Source organism: Hemibagrus wyckioides, linkage group LG07, assembly GCF_019097595.1.
Source record: "Hemibagrus wyckioides isolate EC202008001 linkage group LG07, SWU_Hwy_1.0, whole genome shotgun sequence".
NCBI lineage: Eukaryota > Metazoa > Chordata > Actinopteri > Siluriformes > Bagridae > Hemibagrus > Hemibagrus wyckioides.
In genome coordinates, this window is record NC_080716.1 from 24,294,901 (window position 1) to 24,317,400 (window position 22,500).

The following is a 22,500-nucleotide window of genomic DNA, read 5'->3' on the forward strand; positions in this document are numbered from 1 at the left end:
AAGACAGAGTGGGAGAGAGAGAAAGAGATGGAGGAAAAACAGAGAGAGAGAGAGAGAGAGAAAGAAAGAACGACAGAGAGAGAGAGAGAGAGAAATGAAGGAAAGAAGGAAGGAAGATAAAAAGAAAGAGAGAAAGAAGACAGAGTGAGTGAGAGAGAAAGAGATGGAGGAAAAGAGAGCGAGAGAGCGAGAGAGAGAGAGAGAGAGAGAGAGAGAGAGAGAGAGGGGTCAGGCGTATCAGAGAGCAGCACATTAACACTCATTCACAGAGGGAAGGAGAAGACAGAGAGCAGAGTTAAAGCTCTTCATCACAGGAACCTTTTCAGGAACCAGGCCACATTTGCACTAGCGGCTGGATGGAGAACGATGTGAAAGAAAATGAAACAAACAAATCAGCAGGGTTTGTATCGACCTGCTCTCCTCCTCTCCTGCTCCAGTTCATTATTTTCTGAGAGGTTTAACAGCACAGAGGAGGAGGACAGACTGAGATGGAGAGCAGAGGACGAGAGAAACAGGACACCGGTACCTGGAGTTTAACGGCGATGACCACAGACGTCAAATCTTTATCCAGCTCCTTCAGCATCACCAGCTTCTTCAGCGTCAAATTAAAGAGTCTGTGACACACACACGCAGACACACACACACACGCGCGCACACAGAGACAATTACAGACAAGTGTTAATATCCTGCCTCACATGATTCAATTTCTTAGGAAACATCAATAACGGAGGACTAAAAGTTTAATGAGATGCAGAGATCAACTTCCTGTTCTACAGATAAACAGATCTCCGGGGTTTTTACAAGATGCTAGAGTTTCAGACCGTTCTGGGGAAAAAAATGAACAATAACAGACGGACAAAAAACTGTGTCTAAGTCTAAGCAAACTCTACGTACAAGCAGTGTTCCTATTAAAGTGGCCAGTGAGTGGACTTGAGTATATACATAAATACTCACTCGTCACAGTACCACTGCTATGGACTGTAGTGTGACAGAACTAGAGCACTGCTGACTGCTCTGTATGTGTATGTGTGTGTGTGTGTGTGTGTGTGTGTGTGTGTGTGTGTGTGTGTGTGTGTGTAAAAGAGAGGCTCTTTGGTCAGAAAGAGAAGGTCACCATGCTGAATTATTCACAGACTACTGGGGCCCTGAAATGGCTCCTGAAATAGTTCTGTTCTCTCAGGCCAGGTGGAGAGAAACACCACAGATCAATTACAATTTCTCTCACACACACACACACACACACACACACACACACACACACAGGGTATAGTGTTGTCAGTACCGGAATCGGTACAGGACATCTTACTGCCATGAACACATGCTGTCTCTCTGGAGGTGTGTGTGTGTGTGTGTGTATGTGTGTATAACAGTGCAGTGTGAGAGGTCTGTAATACTGTAAGTCCTCCTTCTCATCCTCATTCCCATCATCCTCATCACTATTCTCATTATCTTTCCCATCCTTATTCCCATCATCCACCATCTTATCCTCTCACATACTCATCCTCATCCTCCTCCCCATCTTCATCCTCACCCTCTGTCATCCTCATCCTCATCCGCCTTTCTGTCATCTTTCCAATCTTCATCCTCATCCACTTTCCCATCTTTATCCATATCCTCTTTCCCATCCTCTCTTATCTTCATCCTCATCCTCTTCCCTCATCCTCCTCCCTGATCAGTCATATCTAGTAGAGCGTTGATCATATAGAGCATATGTAAATGTTCATGATACTCTCCAGTGTAGCAAGTTTCCCAAATATATTACCGACTCAAAAAGTGTTGTCCTTCCATTTCACACATCCTGCCTGCATGCAGCTTTCCATGTTCCACCATGAGCTTTAACTGGATTTATGTGACTGTATCTATGGCGTCAGAGCAGAGCAGCTCAGCAGGAGAAATTATTTTTAGTGACCATCCCTAATGCATATATGCTGCATGAATAATAAATTAATTTAAAGAACTCCACCCTGAAACACATTAAATGTTTATATTCACACGTTTGTGATGAGATTAGCTTTTCCTGTGCTGCTTTCTTGGTTTCTTCTCTGAAGTCAGCGGACGGTTGCTAACTTGTCACATTGCTATTGCAGATACGACCGCTGGATTCATCCACAGGGGAAAGAAACGTAACGATTCTCTAACATAAAAGAGTTTCTTTTCTCACTCAGCATTTTTCCACTGTTGGGTCTGCTGTTCCATCTTCCTCTCCAACCTCCTTCTCATCCTCATCATCCTCAACATCATTCCCATCATCATCATCCCCATGATCAACATGATTCCCATCATCATCATCCTCCTCATTCCCATCATCCTCCCCATCATCATCATCATCATCATCCTCATTACCATCATCCTCATCATTATTCCCATAATCCTCAACCTCATTCCCATCATCCTCATCATTATCCCCCATCATGCTCATTCCCTTCATCCTCATCATTATTCCCCAACATGCTCATTCCCTTCATCCTCATTACCATCATGGTCATCATCATTCCCATCATCCTCATCCTCATTGCCATCATCCTCATCCCCATCATCCTCATCCCCAATCCCATCATCCTCATCCTTATAATCCTCATAATTATTCCCCCATCATCCTCATCATCATTCCCATCATCCTCATTCTTATCATCATCATCATTCCCATCATCCTCATCATTATCCCCCATCATGCTCATTCCCTTCATCCTCATCATTATTCCCCAACATGCTCATTCCCTTCATCCTCATTACCATCATGGTCATCATCATTCCCATCATCCTCATCCTCATTGCCATCATCCTCATCCCCATCATCCTCATCCCCAATCCCATCATCCTCATCCTTATAATCCTCATAATTATTCCCCCATCATCCTCATCATCATTCCCATCATCCTCATTCTTATCATCATCATCATTCCCATCATCCTCATCATTATCCCCCATCATGCTCATTCCCTTCATCCTCATCATTATTCCCCAACATGCTCATTCCCTTCATCCTCATTACCACCATGGTCATCATCATTCCCATCATCCTCATCCTCATTGCCATCATCCTCATCCCCAATCCCATCATCCTCATCCTTATAATCCTCATAATTATTCCCCCATCATCCTCATCATCATTCCCATCATCCTCATTCTTATCATCATCATTCCCATCATCCTCATTATCATTCCCATCATCCTCATTCCCTTCATCCTCATCATTATTCCCCAACATGCTCATTCCCTTCATCCTCATTACCATCATGGTCATCATCATTCCCATCATCCTCATCCTCATTGCCATCATCCTCATCCTCATACCCATCATCCTCATTCCCATCATCCTCATCCTTATAATCCTCATAATTATTCCCCCATCATCCTCATCATCATTCCCATCATCCTCATTCCCTTCATCCTCATCATTATTCCCCAACATGCTCATTCCCTTCATCCTCATTACCATCATGGTCATCATCATTCCCATCATCCTCATCCTCATTGCCATCATCCTCATCCTCATACCCATCATCCTCATTCCCATCATCCTCATCCTTATAATCCTCATAATTATTCCCCCATCATCCTCATCATCATTCCCATCATCCTCATTCCCTTCATCCTCATCATTATTCCCCAACATGCTCATTCCCTTCATCCTCATTACCATCATGGTCATCATCATTCCCATCATCCTCATCCTCATTGCCATCATCCTCATCCTCATACCCATCATCCTCATTCCCATCATCCTCATCCTTATAATCCTCATAATTATTCCCCCATCATCCTCATCATCATTCCCATCATCCTCATTCCCTTCATCCTCATCATTATTCCCCAACATGCTCATTCCCTTCATCCTCATTACCATCATGGTCATCATCATTCCCATCATCCTCATTGCCATCATCCTCATACCCATCATCCTCATTCCCATCATCCTCATCCCCAATCCCATCATCCTCATCCTTATAATCCTCATAATTATTCCCCCATCCTCATTCCCATCATCCTCATTCTTCTCATCCTCATTCCCATCATCCTCATTCCCATCATCCTCATTCTTCTCATCCTCATTCCCATCATCCTCATTCTTCTCATCCTCATCCTCATTCCCATCATCCTCATTCTTCTCATCCTCATCCTCATTCCCATCATCCTCATTCTTCTCATCCTCATCCCCATCATCCTCATTCTTCTCATCCTCATCCCCATCATCCTCATCCTCATTCCCATCATCCTCATTCTTCTCATCCTCATTCCCATCATCCTCATTCTTCTCATCCTCATCCTCATTCCCATCATCCTCATTCTTATCATCCTCATCCTCATTCCCATCATCCTCATTCCCATCATCCTCATTCTTATCATCCTCATCCTCATTCCCATCATCCTCATTCCCATCATCCTCATTCTTATCATCCTCATCCTCATTCTTATCATCCTCATCCCCATCATCCTCATTCTTATCATCCTCATCCCCATCATCCTCATTCTTATCATCCTCATCCCCATCATCCTCATTCTTATCATCCTCATCCTCATTCCCATCATCCTCATTCCTATCATCCTCATCATCATTCCCATCATCCTCATTCTTCTAATCCTCATCCTCATTCCCATCATCCTCATTCTTCTCATCCTCATTCCCATCATCCTCATTCTTCTCATCCTCATTCCCATCATCCTCATTCTTATCATCCTCATCCTCATTCCCATCATCCTCATTCTTATCATCCTCATTCCCATCATCCTCATTCTTATAATCCTCATCCTCATTCCCATCATCCTCATCCTCATTCCCATCATCCTCATTCTTATCATCCTCATCCTCATTCCCATCATCCTCATTCCTATCATCCTCATCATCATTCCCATCATCCTCATTCTTATCATCATCATTCCTATCATCCTCATCATCATTCCCATCATCCTCATTCTTATCATCCTCATCATCATTCCCATCATCCTCATTCTTATCATCCTCATTCTTATCATCCTCATCCTCATTCTTATCATCCTCATCATTCCCATCATCCTCATTCTTATCATCATCATCATTCCCATCATCCTCATTCTTATCATCCTCATTATCATTCCCATCATCCTCATCATTATTTCCATCATCCTCATCCTCATTCCTATCATCATTCCCATCATCCTCATCCCCAATAATGTATGTGTGTCATCCCTCAACCTAGGGCCTTTATGATCACCACACATACATTACAGCACAGTGGAATGCTTCTCAGCGTATCCCAGCTGAGAAAGTTGGGGTCAGCTATGATACAGCAGAGTGGAGCAGAGAGGGTTAAGGGCATTGCTCAGTTGTCCAACAGTGAAGCTTGGTGGTGATGGGGCTTGACCCCTGGATCCTCAGATTAACAACCCAGACATGAACCACCTCATACAGGGTAGCAGTAATACTGTGTGAAGTGTGTGTATTAATACAACACAATTTCAGTGCATTGGGAATCCAAGAATCTGGTCTGGTGCTGTATTTTCCATTAAGACAAAAAAAAAAAAAGCCAAATGTTGAAGCCAAACTCTGACAGCCACAATCTTACAGGAACAGCAGCGTCAGATTTCTCCAAGTTTTACTGCACGACTCAGTCTGAGGTTCGCACCTGAGCAGTCTCTAGGAGCACTGGGAAGGTGAGTCTGTGTATAAATACAGGATATAAAGCATCCCACTTTGCACAGAAGCAGGTGTCGCTCTCTTTAAGTATAGGGTTAAATCCCACTCTACAGCTATCAGCAGGTAGGACAGTGTTACAATCAAACCAACATGTCGATGCAAGAAGACCACAGAACATCTGCTATTAATGCCAAACAGCAATTTTTTTTCTTTTCATTTTGGCCTTGACCCAAACCTGTGCCATTTTCCATCGGTAGCAAATCAGATCATGATGCAGTCTAAGGGCAGCCGGAGACAGTGACCTTTACACAGAGCTTTTTGATTATTAATCTGTAAGGCAGCGTAGGAGGATGGACGAGAACCAGGACGAGGACGGATCGAGCCGCTACGCTGCTTTCCGAATCTCAGAATGGTGTCGTGTTAACACAACCCCGTGCTGAATATTCACGCTGGTTATTACTGCAGGTCTGAGCGCTAAAGGGAGCAGAGACACTCGTTTTAGAGAAGCAGGAGGCAGTGCAACTCATGCTGCTTCGACTGACTGGAAAAGACAAAGCAGTGGTATTAATGCTGGCTATTCATCACACACACACACACACAGATCATGCTCAGCTCTGACACAATGGATTCTCATATTCATTAGTCGGTTATAAAGTCATTACTCCTCACAGTCATAACCTGGTGTCTGGCCTCAGGGACGAGGGTCATAAACTTATCCATGGTTTGTGATCTCTGAGGAGGAGTCGTAAATCCACTGTGTGTGTGTGTGTGTGTCTGCCTTTAAAGCATGAGGAAGATCATCACTGAGCATCGGTTCATAAATCAATCAATCAACCATCAAGTCGATCATGAGTGGTTAAAAGTACTTAGAGCTCTTCAAGCATCACCCACCCACACACCCCCCTCACATCACTCTCATATACACACTAATCAGTCAAAGCCACTCAATACAGTGTCCCAGTGGTGGACAGAGCATAGATTCATTAGCAATGCACTCATATCCTCATGCTTTAATTTCCCAGAAACAGTACAACATCACATCCAAATATAGAAGAGACGACAGCGTCCTCAAGCATGTTTAAGCACTTTTCACTTCCTGCACAAAAAAAAAAAATAATAAAACTATGCAAATTTAAGCCGCTTTCACATTTTTTTTCTGATCCAGCTGCTGAATCTTTGAATCATTTGATTGGGGTACTTTCTCAGTGCAGACAATTAAATGAAAAATATGAACACTCATATGAAAAGAAGAGACAGTAACTGATAAAGTCTACATAATTTCTGATAAAACTAATGACAATAAAAAACAGTGTGTGTGTGTGTGTGTGTGTATGTGTTGGGGGGGTGTTCCTGTTGATTAGAATCTTAGAATCGGAAATAAAAAAAAGGACACACATTGTTTCTCATCTGCAGGACTGGGTGGAGTTCAAGTGTGTGTGTGTGTGTGTGTGTGTGTGTGTGTGAGAGAGAGAGAGAGGGTGGATTTAACAGCTGCAGTGTGTCAGACAGGGTGTGCGACTGTGCTGATGTTCCTGTCGTGTGTGTGAATGCTACTTTCACACCACCTGTTCCTAATGTGTGTGTTTTAGGAGAAGGAGCATGCAGTATGTGATTTACTTCTGCACACACACACACACGCAGAGACAACAGGCTACTCTGGGCATGTTTGACCTTGTCATGATGAACACATGCTTAATTTCTTAAAAGCATATTCTCTCTCTTTGTCACACACACACACAAACATACACACACTTAAATATGTGCAAGCACCCTCAACTACACAGCTGCCGTTCAGTGACCTTGAGAAAGTCACAAAATCAGCGGACTTGCTGGGAGTCAACGTGCAGGAACGATAACGCAGCACAATTAATGCAAGCACTTCATTTACTTTACGCAATGCACACACAATGTACACACACCCAAACGTGCACAGAAACACACACACCCCTCACTGATTAATCGTCACAATAACTGCGTCAACTGCAGTGTGAAACATTAGCATCCAATCTTCCATCATCCCTCACTTCATTCACACATCCTCACAGCTTCTTCATTCACTCCCGCCATCATCTTCCTCCTCCTCTATGCATCACCTCCCCTCAGACAACACACACACCATAGCTTATGCCTCCAGTGTAAACGTGTGTGTGTGCACGTTTGTGTGTGCGTGAGAAACATACAGAAAGGGAGAGAGAGCCAGCGAGAGAGAGAGAGATTGAGTGAGTGAGTGAGATAAGGACAGAAATATAGAGAAATAGATGGTTAAGAGGGATATGGTTAAAGAGAGAAAGAAAGAGATGGAGAGAGATTGAAAGAGTAGAGAAAAACAGGGGGAGAGAGATGTAAAGAGAGAGAAAGAAAGAAAGAAAGAGAGAGAGAGAGAGAGAGAGAGAAAGAGAGAGAGAGAGAGAGAGAGAGAGAGAGAGGGCAAAAACAAAGATGCACAGAAAGATGTGATAGAAATGGAGACAAACTAGGTGAGGAGATGACAAAACAGATCATCCTTGTTCCTCCCTTTTCAAACACACACACACACACACACACACACACTTCATTACCCTTTGGGATGTGCAGAACAAAGCAATAAATCTGTCAGTGTCAGCATGGACCTGTGCAGCCTGATTTCTCAGTCATTGCTACAGACGCTTTAAATGTGTTTTCCTTCTGTTAATGAGTTCAGTGCTAATCTCTTCACTCTGTAGACTTTCTCTCAGATTCCTGTGATATTCTGCCACAAGACACACGGCAGAGTTCACCACTATATGGGACAATATATGATAGTGTACTAGATCACACTCCTTCACACGGCGTATAAAACATAGTGAAAGGAAAATATCTGATGTTTCATTGCTGTGCTCTGGGAGCCATTCATTCATTCATTCATTCATTTACTCATTCATTCATTCACTCACTCACTAATTCATTCATTCACTCATCTATGCCTTCATTCATTAATTCATTCATTCGTTTACCCCCTTCATTCATTCATTCATTCACTCACTCGTCCATGCCTTCATTCATTTGTTTGTTTACTCCTTCGTTCACTCATTTGTTTACTCTTTCGTTCACTCATTCATTCATTCCTTCATTCACTCACTCATTCACGCCTTCATTCACTCATTCACTCCATCATTCATGCATTCATTCACTCATTTATGCCTTCATTCATTCATTCATTTCTGCCTGCAGTGTCTGAACAAAGCCTATAGACACGTCACAGTAACCCATTTCTCCTATAAGGAAATGCTTCCAGCATGGTGGGCGTGGTCTCTACCAGGATGACTCCACCCCCATCCACACAGCATAAGGACTCACTGAACGCTTTGATGAGCATAAAAAATGATGCAAATCACACGCTTTAAACTTCAACACTCATCAGATCCCAACCTAATAAAACACTTCTGGAAGATTCTGGAGTGATGTATTATCTTATCTCATCAACCACTGCCAATAAAATAGGAACATCTGTCAGAAGTGTTGGTGGAGGCTCTGGTACAGCTCCAGAGACTTGCAGAATGTGTGCCAAGGAGCAGTAAAGCCTCTCTGGCAGCGAAACACCACATTAACACACTCTGTTATTGCATTATTGAAATTCCACACGCCAATTGTGAAAGAAATAACACTGAGATTGACTAAAGCTTGTCAATTCATTCTGAATTTGCGTTCTCCAAAAAGGAAAAACTAAAGAAACTTAAAGGATAAAAAAAAAAAAAAATCACTTTGTGTCTCTGTTCGCATGGAATACCTTCAGAGTCACGAATGTACCTGATTTAAAAGAAATTGGTGATCTCTGTCTCAGGAAAACTACCTGACTGCCACCAGCCTGGTGCTACACAGCATTCACACACATGTTGTTGCCATAACAACCCACTTGGATCTATGAGCAGTTGTGACTTTGGTCTGATTTACTCACCTGTCGTCTTTAATGGAGACTCAAAAAAGCTCTAAAAATAAATCAGAAATCGGTTATATGCTTATTTTCTCATGGTTTATTTTATCGAACCAATTATCTGCTCGTTATCTGTTTAACGTCTCGGCCCTGAACCCCTCGAACAACCAGACACACATGCAGCAACACACAGAGGAACCATTTCCCCTGGATGTCAGACCTGTTAATCTCAATTTACTCAAAGACACCTGACAGCAGTTTGAGGAGATTGTGTGTGTGTGTGTGTGTGTGAGAGAGAGTGTGTGTATGAGAGAGAGAGAGAGAGAGAGAGATTAAGATGCAGCTCACACAGACACTCAGAGACAGAGTGAAGCAGCCAGACAGACTGGATCAGTCGACTGTGACCCATAATTACACACACACACAGGGTGAGACAACCCTCATTAGTATGCATGTATGTATGTATTTTTGCTTGATGATTCTCAAACTGCTGTCTACATATGCAGGTACCACTCTGTGTACGTGTGTGTGTGTGTATTATGTGTAAGTGTGTGTGTTTTCAGTTCCTTTTTGATAGTTTACATTGATCTACCTATTTCACCATCTCTTATTATTCACCTCACTTTGTCGAGCACACAAGCTGATCATTAATGCATAAACACACACACACACAGAGACATACAGACGTGAGCAGGCAAGACCACAGCCCTTCAGAGGATGACTCAGTTCTAGGTGCATCGAACAGCAATTCATTCCCCGCACTGTCGCAAATTGATTTGAGACGAACCTGTGCACTGGTGCTGGTGCATTATTTACTCGCCTGTCTCTGCTAGGGGAACACTTCCAGTTCGGGAGGGGTGGAAAAAAAAAACCTCGCAAAATTTTATCCATGGGTTGTGTTATGTAGTGTGGAATAATACAGGATTAGTATTGTAGCATAGTATACAATACAATGAGATAGTATAGCAAGGTATAGTATAGCACAGAATTAGGTAGTGGACTTGAGTGTAGACTTGGATGCATTAAATAATCTGACACTATAGGATAGTACAGTAGTGTGTAGTGTAGTGGTGTAGTATAGCATAGTACAGTGTATTATAATACAGAGCAGTAGAGTGTAGTACAGTGTAGTATAGAGTAAAACAGTATAATATAGAAGAGTCTAGTATACTGCAGTATAGGGTAGGATGCTATAGTACTGTAGAGACGTGTGCTGTATAGTACGGTGTGGTGCAGTATAGAAGAGAATAGAGTGTAGTGTAGTATAAGGACAGGATAATATAGTGTAGTATAGAGCAGTTTTATATAGTGTGGTGTTGTACTGTATAGCACAGCATAGTGTAGTGTAGTGTGGTCTAGTATGGTGCAGTTTTGCACCAGTTGTAGTAACCAGTTACTTTAGTAGTAAAGGATAGGATAGGATAGTGTAGTACAGTGTACTATAGTATTGAGCAGTACTGTGTAGTATAGTGTAGTGTGGTGTAGTATGGTAGAGTGTAGCACAGTATAGAGTAATACTGGATAGAATAGTGTGGTAGAGTACAGTATAGTGTAGTATGGTGTAGTATGGTACAGTGTAGTACAGTATAGAGTAATACTGGATAGAATAGTGTGGTAGAGTACAGTATAGTGTAGTGTGGTGTAGTATGGTAGAGTGTAGCACAGTATAGAGTAATACTGGATAGAATAGTGTGGTAGAGTACAGTATAGTGTAGTGTGGTGTAGTATGGTACAGTGTAGTACAGTATAGAGTAATACTGGATAGAATAGTGTGGTAGAGTACAGTATAGTGTAGTGTGGTGTAGTATGGTAGAGTGTAGCACAGTATAGAGTAATACTGGATAGAATAGTGTGGTAGATTACAGTATAGTGTAGTGTGGTGTAGTATGGTAGAGTGTAGCACAGTATAGAGTAATACTGGATAGAACAGTGTGGTAGAGTACAGTGTAGTGTAGTGTGGTGTAGTATGGTACAGTGTAGTACAGTATAGAGTAATACTGGATAGAATTGTGTGGTAGAGTGTAGTATAGTGTAGTGTGGTGTAGTATGGTAGAGTGTAGTACAGTATAGAGTAATACTGGATAGAACAGTGTGGTGTAGTATGGTAGAGTGTAGTACAATATAGAGTAATATAGTATAGAATAGTGTGGTAGAGTACAGTATAGTGTAGTGTGGTGTAGTATGGTACAGTGTAGTACAGTATAGAGTAATACTGGATAGAATAGTGTGGTAGAGTGTAGTATAGTGTAGTGTGGTGTAGTATGGTAGAGTGTAGTACAGTATAGAGTAATACTGGATAGAATAGTGTGGTGTAGTATGGTAGAGTGTAGTACAATATAGAGTAATATAGTATAGAATAGTGTGGTAGAGTACAGTATAGTGTAGTGTGGTGTAGTATGGTACAGTGTAGTACAGTATAGAGTAATACTGGATAGAATAGTGTGGTGTAGTATGGTAGAGTGTAGCACAGTATAGAGTAATACTGGATAGAATAGTGTGGTAGAGTACAGTAGAGTGTAGTGTGGTGTAGTATGGTAGAGTGTAGCACAGTATAGAGTAATACTGGATAGAATAGTGTGGTAGAGTACGGTAGAGTGTAGTACAGTATAGAGTAATACTGGATAGAATAGTGTGGTAGAGTGTAGTATAGTGTAGTGTGGTGTAGTATGGTAGAGTGTAGTACAGTATAGAGTAATATAGTATAGAACAGTGTGGTAGAGTACAGTATAGTGTAGTGTGGTGTAGTATGGTAGAGTGTAGCACAGTATAGAGCAATACTGGATAGAATAGTGTGGTAGAGTGTAGTATAGTGTAGTGTAGTATGGTGTAGTATGGTACAGTGTAGTACACTATAGAGTAATATAGGGTGGAGTAGTGTGGTAGAGTGTAGTACAGAATAGCACAGTGCAGTATAGTGTAGTATAGGACAGTATACTGTAGTATAGGACAGGGTGGTAGTGTGTAGTACAGTAGTATATGTATTGAGGAGTACTGTGTAGTATAGTGTAGTATAGAATAGCACAGTGTAGAATACTATACTATAGTACAGTATAGTATAGTATAGTATAGTATAGTATAGTACAGTACAGTATGGGGAAATATACTGTAGTGCATCATCTTAACTATAATGAAGAGACTGACAACAGGAATTACACCACAGTGCATCTGAATGCATGAATCTGATTGGTCAGAAGGCTTGTCCTAATACGTTACTGTTTCTATAGTAACAGCTCATACACAGGGACTTGTACGATGCTCCACATAACTAAACAAATAAATGTTCAGCAATGTAATTCTTAAAATCAGTGATGTGGTGAAAGCTCTCTCTCTCTCTCTCTCTCTCACACATTTTGTCGGCAAGAATGTTTTCACAGCAGCACTTCAAGTGTATGTAGCATACTACAGGATTGTGTGGAATAGCATTAATATAGAATAGTAAAGCATACTGCAGTATAGGATAGTGTGCTATAGGGTAATAGAGTACAGTGTAGTGTCATGCACTGTAGAGTAGAGTAGAGTTTAATATTGGAAAGATGGTGTGGTAGGGTTTAGCATAAAGTAGTAGGAAAAGATACTACAGGAAAAGTCCAGGATAAGCTCATTTTCATTAGCAATCCTAAACAAGAATTGGATGGAAAAGCAGTTCCTGAGTGTGTGTGTGAGATGGGGTAATGGGGGTCATGGTTGATTTCGGAAGCACTCGGCCCAGTTTCATTAGCACTAAGAACACTCCCTCGCCGACATCCTGTCACGACCCAAAATGTGCATCACCTACGTCACCAGAGACCACTTAGTCCAAGTAGAGTGACTTATTGAACAGGAACACGCTTACCCTTGGCACCAAGAACAATAGAAATCCTCCTGCTTTCCAGTAAAGAGGTCCTCATGACCTCATTCCATCTCATCAGTGAAATGAACAATTCTGACTTTCTGCCTCCTGAAGTCACAGCAGCAGCAGTCAGGTACACATGCAGCAAGCAACCAGATAAAACCTAAACTCAATAGAGCTGATTCAATTCCAGATTTCCCGAACTCGTAAGCACTTTCTGTTTTTCCTCTTCCTCGGTTATTTTTTCACAGTTTGGAAAACAAAACATTGCATCACATCAGAGTTCTGCTTGTGTAGCCAGTGCTGACTCGATCCCTCAGGCCCCCAAAAGCTCATCTAATAAATGTCACTTGAGCTGATAAAGTCACGGACCGAGCCTCAAGATGGCAACAGAGATTCCCCAGGAGGAAATGGTGACGCCGAGAATACACACTCGTCTTAAAAACAGCACTGAAGCAACTGTTCATTCCACAGCCTTGTCAGATATAACACACACTGCTTTTAAATGCTAAATAATTCCCAGAAACTGGTCAATAACCTTAAAATGCTATTTGCATTCCTTGGGTTCTATGTTGAACCAATAAATTATTTTTGCACATATTTTTCTGAGAAAACTTCCACCACATTTTAAACAGTCATTTCTCCGAATTAGGGCGAGGCACCTTCAACAAAATCTTCTCAGAGAGAGAGAGAGATGCTGAAAGATCTTTCCAGCACTTCACCACCTCTTTACAGCCACACGCTCTGGAAATGCTAATCGCATTGGAAGAAAATGGAGTGTGGTGTTATGGAGGATTAGGCATCTAATTAATCCGTCACTCATCCTGCCACTTCCTCATCCTGTAGGAGGCTGGCGGTTTTTCTCCATCGGCTCCAGCTGACGGACAGATCGCGTCAGCTAATTAACTCTGAGGCTAATTGGCTTTGCTAAGCTTTTAGAGTAAAAGTATATTTTAAACAAAACGTCTATAATGTATACAAAAGCATCGTAGCCAAAAAGATCAGTAAGGCAATATATATGAAGCTTTACAGAGCAGCTTTCAATGCAGCTGAAAAGAAATTATCTTTACACACTAGAGCAAGCTAATAGTACGTTATTTTATACCATTATCTCATTCACATACATGAACATTACAGGCCAAATGTTTAAAATAGCAAATATGTAAATCTTATATATTTAATACCGAATAAACAAATAAATAAAACACAAATAAATTAAGGTGATTTATTTAGTGAAGAAGGAAGGAAGGCAGAAAGAAAGAAAGGAAGGCAGAAAGAAAGAAAGAAAGAAAGGAAGGCAGAAAGAAAGAAAGAAAGAAAGAAAGAAAGAAAGGAAGGCAGAAAGAAAGAAAGAAAGAAAGGCAGAAAGAAAGAAAGAAAGAAAGAAAGAAAGGCAGAAAGAAAGGCAGAAAGAAAGGCAGAAAGAAAGGCAGAAAGAAAGAAAGGCAGAAAGAAAGAAAGAAAGGGAGAAAGAAAGAAAGGAAGGCAGAAAGAAAGAAAGAAAGAAAGGAAGGCAGAAAGAAAGAAAGAAAGAAAGGCAGAAAGAAAGAAAGAAAGAAAGAAAGAAAGAAAGGCAGAAAGAAAGGCAGAAAGAAAGAAAGGCAGAAAGAAAGAAAGGCAGAAAGAAAGAAAGAAAGAAAGAAAGAAAGAAAGGCAGAAAGAAAGAAAGGCAGAAAGAAAGAAAGGCAGAAAGAAAGAAAGGCAGAAAGAAAGGCAGAAAGAAAGAAAGAAAGAAAGGCAGAAAGAAAGAAAGAAAGAAAGAAAGGCAGAAAGAAAGAAAGAAAGAAAGAAAGGCAGAAAGAAAGAAAGAAAGAAAGAAAGAAAGGCAGAAAGAAAGAAAGAAAGGCAGAAAGAAAGAAAGAAAGAAAGGCAGAAAGGCAGAAAGAAAGGCAGAAAGAAAGGCAGAAAGGCAGAAAGAAAGGCAGAAAGAAAGGCAGAAAGAAAGGCAGAAAGAAAGGCAGAAAGAAAGAAAGAAAGGCAGAAAGAAAGAAAGAAAGGCAGAAAGAAAGAAAGAAAGAAAGAAAGAAAGAAAGGCAGAAAGAAAGGCAGAAAGAAAGAAAGAAAGGCAGAAAGAAAGAAAGAAAGAAAGAAAGAAAGAAAGAAAGGCAGAAAGGCAGAAAGAAAGAAAGAAAGAAAGAAAGAAAGAAAGAAAGAAAGAAAGAAAGAAAGAAAGAAAGAAAACTGCATAACTATAGCTTTCCCTGACAGCCACAGTGTGTCTGAATGCTTGAATCTGATTGGTCAGAAGGTGCGTGTTATTGTTGTGTAATAGCACACATAGTTGTGGCTGTAACATGAACGTTAATATTAATGCATTTGTCCTAATATGTTACTGTTTCTATAGTAACCGCTCGTACACAGGGACTCCACTTAACTGGAAACAAATAATGAATGACTTTTAAAACAGCTCATTGTTTAGTGAAGTAATTCCTCGAGTTGTTGATGTGGTGAAGTGTTCTGTCTCTTATTGAACTTTTATGGAAGCGTCTCGGGTGAAAGCGCTCTCTCTCTCTCTCCGTTGTACCGCTTTCTGTTTCCTCTACTTTCTCTCTAAAATGTTTTCTCATAGAGAGAGAGAGAGAGAGATAGAGAGAGAGAGAGAGAGAGAGAGAGAGAGAGAGAGACAGACAGACAGACACAGAGAGGAGAGAGAGAGAGAGAGAGAGACAGACAAAGACACAGAGGAGAGAGAGAGAGAGAGACAGACAAAGACACAGAGAGGAGAGAGAGAGAGAGAGACAGACAAAGACACAGAGAGGAGAGAGAGAGAGAGAGACAGACAGACAGAGACACACACAGAGGAGAGAGAGAGAGAGAGAGAGAGAGACAGACAAAGACACAGAGAGGAGAGAGAGAGAGAGAGAGAGAGAGAGAGAGAGAGAGACAGACAGACAGACACACAGAGGAGAGAGAGACAGACAGACAAAGACACAGAGAGGAGAGAGAGAGAGAGAGGAGAGAGACTTTCTTTACATGTCTGTTCCACAACAGAGATGAATTATCTCAATAACAATAAATAAACAAACAAATAAATAAATGTTGGTGAATTTCTGTGGTGTAAGAGGAATAAAACAGCTGAGGATATGCTGTGGTGGGGAAAAAAAAAAAAGAATCAACTCCTGGGGACTTGACCGTCACTGATTATTTTCCTCGAACCGCACAACCCCAAGTGTTTTATTGCTTCTTATTAATTTTGAGCTGAAGTAAATGCTCCTGAAGTGTCGACTAAATAAATCAGTAGCATCAGTAGTGTGTGAAAACTAAATAAGGTTCTTCAAGTATTGATGCAAATCCACTGGAACATTCCGGAAAAACTCAAACTTAAGCTAAAGAACAGAAGAAAAATAAAATAAAATAAACACTGAGCATCCAAAGACGACGTACCACAAAACCACGAGCTCCGTCTAGGCGACTGCTGAATATAAATATCAAATATCAAGAGAGCAAGTCACTAATTATTACACTGACATTTATTCGAGACTTTTATCTGAAGCGACTTGCTAGCCAGGGAAAAACTGTGCAGAAGGAGTGTTAGTGCTCAGGAGGGCTACAAAAAAAAAAAAACACACGGCAGGTCAACCTGCATTACGGACGAAATATAAGCCTGAAAGAATAAAAAATAAGCAGGATGTCTAAACATTTTCCATTCACCCTTTTCCTCCGCTGATATCCGAGCCACCATTTTGTTACTTGCACTAACAACAACAACACCACGGCTCTTCACGTGCAATCTCAGAAGCTGACGGTGACCACACCTATGGGCGGTGGTGGCTCAAGTGGTTAAGGATCTGGGTTGTTGACCGTTCAAAGCCCCAGCACCACCAAGTAGCCACTGTTGGGTCCTTGAGCAAGGCCCTTAACCCTCTCTGCTCCAGGGGTGCTGTATGATGGCTGACCCTGTGCTCTGACCACAACCTCCAATGATGGGATAGGTGAAGAAAGAATTTCACTGTGCTGTAATGTACATCTGACAAATATTTGAGTGTTTATTATCTGAAATAAAGTGTTTCCTTTTGTATACTATATGAAGCTTAATAGCCTGCTGTCTTATCTGGCTTCATCTTTCTTCCCATCGTAGCTAGCCTTGTCCGTGTGGCTGAACAGATGAAGCCGTGGATCTTTATAGGGATTTAAATAAAAAATATGACACTAACTGCCGAGCATGTGTATGTATGGTTTTAGTAAAATTAACTTATTAATAAATCTTGCATTCCTGACCTTAAAGCAAAAACAAAACCTAGGCTAATCACTTATGCTAGCTAGAGCTGACTCGACGAGCTTCTAGTGTTCGTTTCCACTGTAAAGCTGTAATGCATTACTTAAACCAAGCCACGCCCCCTTCTCTAACTAAACCCCACCCTCCAAAAAGCCATTAGTGATATCATCAAGTTAGGAAGCAGGATACAGTGCGATGGTATATAAGCTACAGCTTTGTGAAATCAACTGATTTGCAAACCAAATCTAAATAAATGCCATTCGGCTAAGCGGTACTAAACATCTGCCCGCTGGGTCTGAGCTACGGCTAGCTGCTTTGCATGGCGGGATACGGGGTAGCGCGGTGTGAGGCAGAGATACTGTTATGATGATGATGATGATGATGTTGGTTTATCGTGACTTTAATGCGGTATCGCTGAGCTCTGCTGTCCTGAGAGACCCATTTCCTGTGTAAACAGTGTGAACGAGGGAAAATGAACAATAGACTCAAGGTGACATTCACAGCTAGACAGACAGCAGGGAGCTCGCCTCAGACACATCTGTGTCTCTGTGTATGTGTGTGTTTAATTCATTACACGCTCCTAAAGCTGGAAACCAAAGATTTGGTGATTTGGTGCATTATGATTTGACAACAATACGGTCTTTGGCATTGTGCTCTGAAAAGGTCTGTGTGTGTGTGTGTGTGTGTGTGTGTGTGTGTGTGTGTGTGTGAGTGAAATTTCATGTCCCTGATTGAGCTGTGTGCGTTATGTGTTAAATGGCTTTTATGAACGTTTCCTAATTACACTTGTCCTAGCTCTAATTGAGCCATTTTTCAGACTAAGAGATTTCCATATTTCTTCTCTGTCTTTTTCTCTCGTGTGTGTGCATGTGTGTGCATGTGTGTAGGGTGTTTGTCTGATAAAAAGCAATCAGTGAAAGACTTTTCATTCCCAGACAGCACAGAAAAAGGGCATTCTCTCTCCTCTCTCTCTCCCATTCTACATTTAATAGCTCTGTCTCCCTCCATCCAATTTCATCAAACCGTCTCCTCCCTCATCTAATCCTTCTCTCCTTCTCTTTCTCCCTGTCCCGTCTCCATCACTCTCTCTCTCTCTCTCCGATTTGTTTCCCCGGATACGCCGTGGACTCTCACTCACTCTCGCGCCCACGCATGCCACTCATGTTTACTGAGGGAGAGAAAATCGCCTTCCTGTTCTCTCTCATCTCAGAATACGCATGTGTGTGTGTATGTGTGTGTGTGTGTGATGGTGAGGAATTCGAATTGCACCATACTACTCCATCACACACACTTAGATTAGTAATGTCAACTCCCACACAAATACACACATGCGACTGTGTTGCATCTGTGCATGTGACTGTTCCGTCATGAAAGCCATGTGGTGTGTGTGTGTGTGTTAAAGTGGATCTACAGTTTAAAAAAACCCTATAATGCTAATACAATGACCCTAATGGTGTGCTGTTATGGGAAGATCTGAGCTGCTTTTAGGGATGATTCATCAAACCCTTCTGACCAATCAGAATCGAGATTTCAAAAGCTCTGTGGTACAAGTGAGCTGAAGTGAAAGAGAAGTGGACTAACCGCTAAAGTTTTCTCCATAACTAGACTCAAAGAAAGTGTGTGTTGCATATACAACGGTCGTATGACCCCCAACGGTCATCTTCTCACATGATCACAGGTTTACAATTAAACAATGGTGTGTACAATATAAACTCCACATTCCTGAGAGTGAGACACAATATCTTTACTGACCTCTGTGTGTGTGTGTGTTTTGTGTTTTAAACCAGGAAGTCCCAGTATATATAGTCCCAGTGTCTGTGCACTTATCCACAACAAATGACTATTGTTTACATCTTATAACGCTGGAGGCGTTTCCATGTTATAATCCAAGGGCGTGGAATTACGTTTAAATAGCTGTTCCTTAGAAGCTGTGAATCTGAGTAGAAATTTGGTGCGCTGCGTGGGTGTGCTAATCAGTTTGTAGATTTCTAATGAAGCCTGGATTACCTAAAAACATAGCCATCAACAGCCAATCAAATTTCAGCAGCGTCAGTGTACACTTAGATTAAGACAAAACACTGAAGTGCTTTAGGTCATGGACTAGTCATGGATAATCAGTCTAAATACTCTGCTGAGAGGAAATACGGCACCCAGACAACACTCGTTTTTTTTTTTTCAAGTGCTAGTTTAAGTACATCAGGAAGAGGTAGGTCTTTAGACTGAGAGTGACTCAGTGGTTCAGACACCTAGAGAAAGTTCGCACCACCAGCCAGGTGCCAGAACTTGATGCTGAGCTTCCTTCTACCCTGAGAGTAGGGTCAGTGGAGCATGTGTCTCGAGTCTTTTTCATCTGTTCAGGTCCTTTCTTAGGTTTTTATGTAACCTGGCTTGTGCCTGAGGCTTTATTTTATACTTATTAAAAGCTTAAGGCATTTCGTGATAAGGTCACGGGGAAAATGTCGATGAAAAAGAGCGGAGAATACATTTGATCTGCTTGTGAAAATAAACCAAGTCGGTTACAGACACTAATGCATTGATTTTCAAAGCCATCGGTCACTGTTGCTCTCACATCGCACGACTATCTAGGGTAGCATTCAGTCGCTACTGTGTTCACCCTGCATGATGGATCAGCGACAGGAGCTTTCACACTGCATGACTACACAATAGGAAGAATCTCTGACGTCTCGGTCAGGTCCGCGTTTCACAACCGAACACACGTGAGAAGTGATAAGGAAATAACGCAAGATCACACGTGATGTCAGAGACTGCACGAGACTGGAAATGGAACCACGCAAGAAGTTAGTCAGTGTGAACGAAAGAATAATTTTGCAATGTGCTGCTGCTGGTTAAGCAAAGAGAGCATATTTATTCTGATAATACTATATTTAAGACATTTTTTTCCTGATTAAAAACTATAATACTATGCTCCAAACGAAGCCATGCTGGCTGATATTGTGGTCTATAACTCCTCCCCGAACTGACCGCTGCCCTGTATCTCGCTCTGTCATTGGCTGTAGGTCATCACCGAGGTATTTTTCAGTCAGAGCTCCCTTCACACTGCACGATTTTGAGTCCAGATATTTAGCGTGTCAAATATTTCAAGGCATCGGTGACTCTCTGGCGATTCGGTCAGATCGAGTGTTTGGTTATTCACACTGCGCGTGCATGAGCTCCTATTTGCCTCTGATTTCGTAAAACTAGTCGGCGACTGAAAATCAGGGCTGAAATCGTGCAGTGTGAACTTGGCATAAGTTGCCAGGTGAAGTGAATTTGGTCTGTTTTCAGTCAGGGGATCTGATATTAGCACACTCTCAGATCATCAGCTATCGGTCATTTACCTGAAATTATATATTATACACAAAAGCAGGTCTTCCATAATTGTAAATCAACCAGAGGACATCACAGACGTTTCAGGACTATTTGTGTAAGACTTTAACACCTGTATTATTATGAGCTTTTTTTATTTTAAGTCTTTTTTTATCTGACCTTTCAGATCAGATTTATTTTTTTATCTGACCTTTTATGCCACTCGTTTAGAGGCGGATATATTTTTTCCTAATCTTAGTAAAAATAACAGGAATCTTAGGGATATATAGTGTTATAGTGAGTCCTGATCTACACGAGTGGTATAAAAGGTCACATAAATTTTATCTTTTTTTTTTTTTTTTTAAATCAGCTCTACATGAGGGGCGTAAAAGGTGAGGACAAAAAAAAAAAAAAATAAAAATAAAAAAATAAAAAAAAAATAATTATATATATATATATAAAATATAATACAGGTGTTAAAGTTTAGGTCATGTCTTAACAGATATAGTCCTGAGTGTGTGTGACGTCCTCTGGCTGATTTACAGCTATGCTTGGGTATAATGAAAACCATTCACAGTTAGGATTTTGCTTTTTCCTCATTTACAGCAAAACTTTTCAACATACCAAAGGATTTGTAAAAAACCTCTGTGTTGCAATGTTTCAAAACATGTGCTTCCTTTTGCGGTTCCTGCTCGAAAATGCAACTCATCCCCGAATGCACCGTTCCGACGCTTCGGCTTCCATTTTGACACTGAGCCGACGAGCAGCTTTTATGGACAAATGTTAGCACTCGGGGCTGTCGCCATGACGACACCTCCTCCTGCATCTCAGCTGGAGAGGTGTTAGCTGCCAGGATGTAGGTCTCACATACACACATACACACACCTGAGCGAGTTGTCACGGTTTGCATTTTCAGAAGTGCCTGTGGTGATTTAGAAAATGCGTGTGTGTGTGTGTGTGCGCGCGCGTGTGTGTGTGTCCGTGTGTGTGTGCATGCAGGTCTGCCTCTATTAGTCCTTACTCCTGTTTCTACTCCTGCAGAGGCAGCAATCTGTCGAGCTGCCTGATATGTTCCATAACACACACACACACACACACACACACACACAGAGAGAGTCAATCAAATCTCACTAGCTAATGTTTACACACTGAAGTACACATAACGTGACTATAAGGTCAACAAGCAGAGGAATGCTAGCACACAGCTAATTAATCAGGATGGAGTTTCTTAAAAGCAACACACACACACACACACCATATCTTCTCACTGTTTACACACCGATCATCTAAACCAATAGCAGACAGATGGAAATATGATAGCAGCTAAAAATAAAACAAAACTTCTGACACTGTCTAGTTCCTGACACTCTCTAACCTGAGCCTTGTCCATATCAGTCGGTGATAAAGTATTTTCTGCAGTTCTCTTGTTCTGGAGAAATCCCTTAACAAAGTGTGACTGTAGGGCTGGATTGTGATTGGTCAGAAGGTGTTGATTTGTGTTCTCCAGCAGCAGCTCTGGCAGTAGTAGCACTGTCATTCAGTTCACAGGTTTCTATGGTAACAGCTCAGTCACAGGGTCCTCACTGGCAGATGCTCTACATAAGAGGCTAATAATAAACAGACGTTTATGGAAGGAGTCTCCAGTG

The 22,500-nt window shown here is 41.5% G+C and overlaps 1 protein-coding gene across 2 annotated transcripts in view; it reads right to left on the minus strand.

Moving 5' to 3' along the window:
- LOC131355786 (phosphofurin acidic cluster sorting protein 1-like) overlaps positions 1-22,500 on the minus strand; it is a 59,532-nt gene that overhangs the window by 21,134 nt on the left and 15,898 nt on the right. For both annotated transcript variants that reach the window (XM_058394268.1, XM_058394267.1), the window contains exon 2: positions 527-614. In XM_058394268.1, the coding sequence (XP_058250251.1) occupies positions 527-614 (88 nt within the window). The remainder of the gene's footprint in view (positions 1-526; positions 615-22,500) is intronic.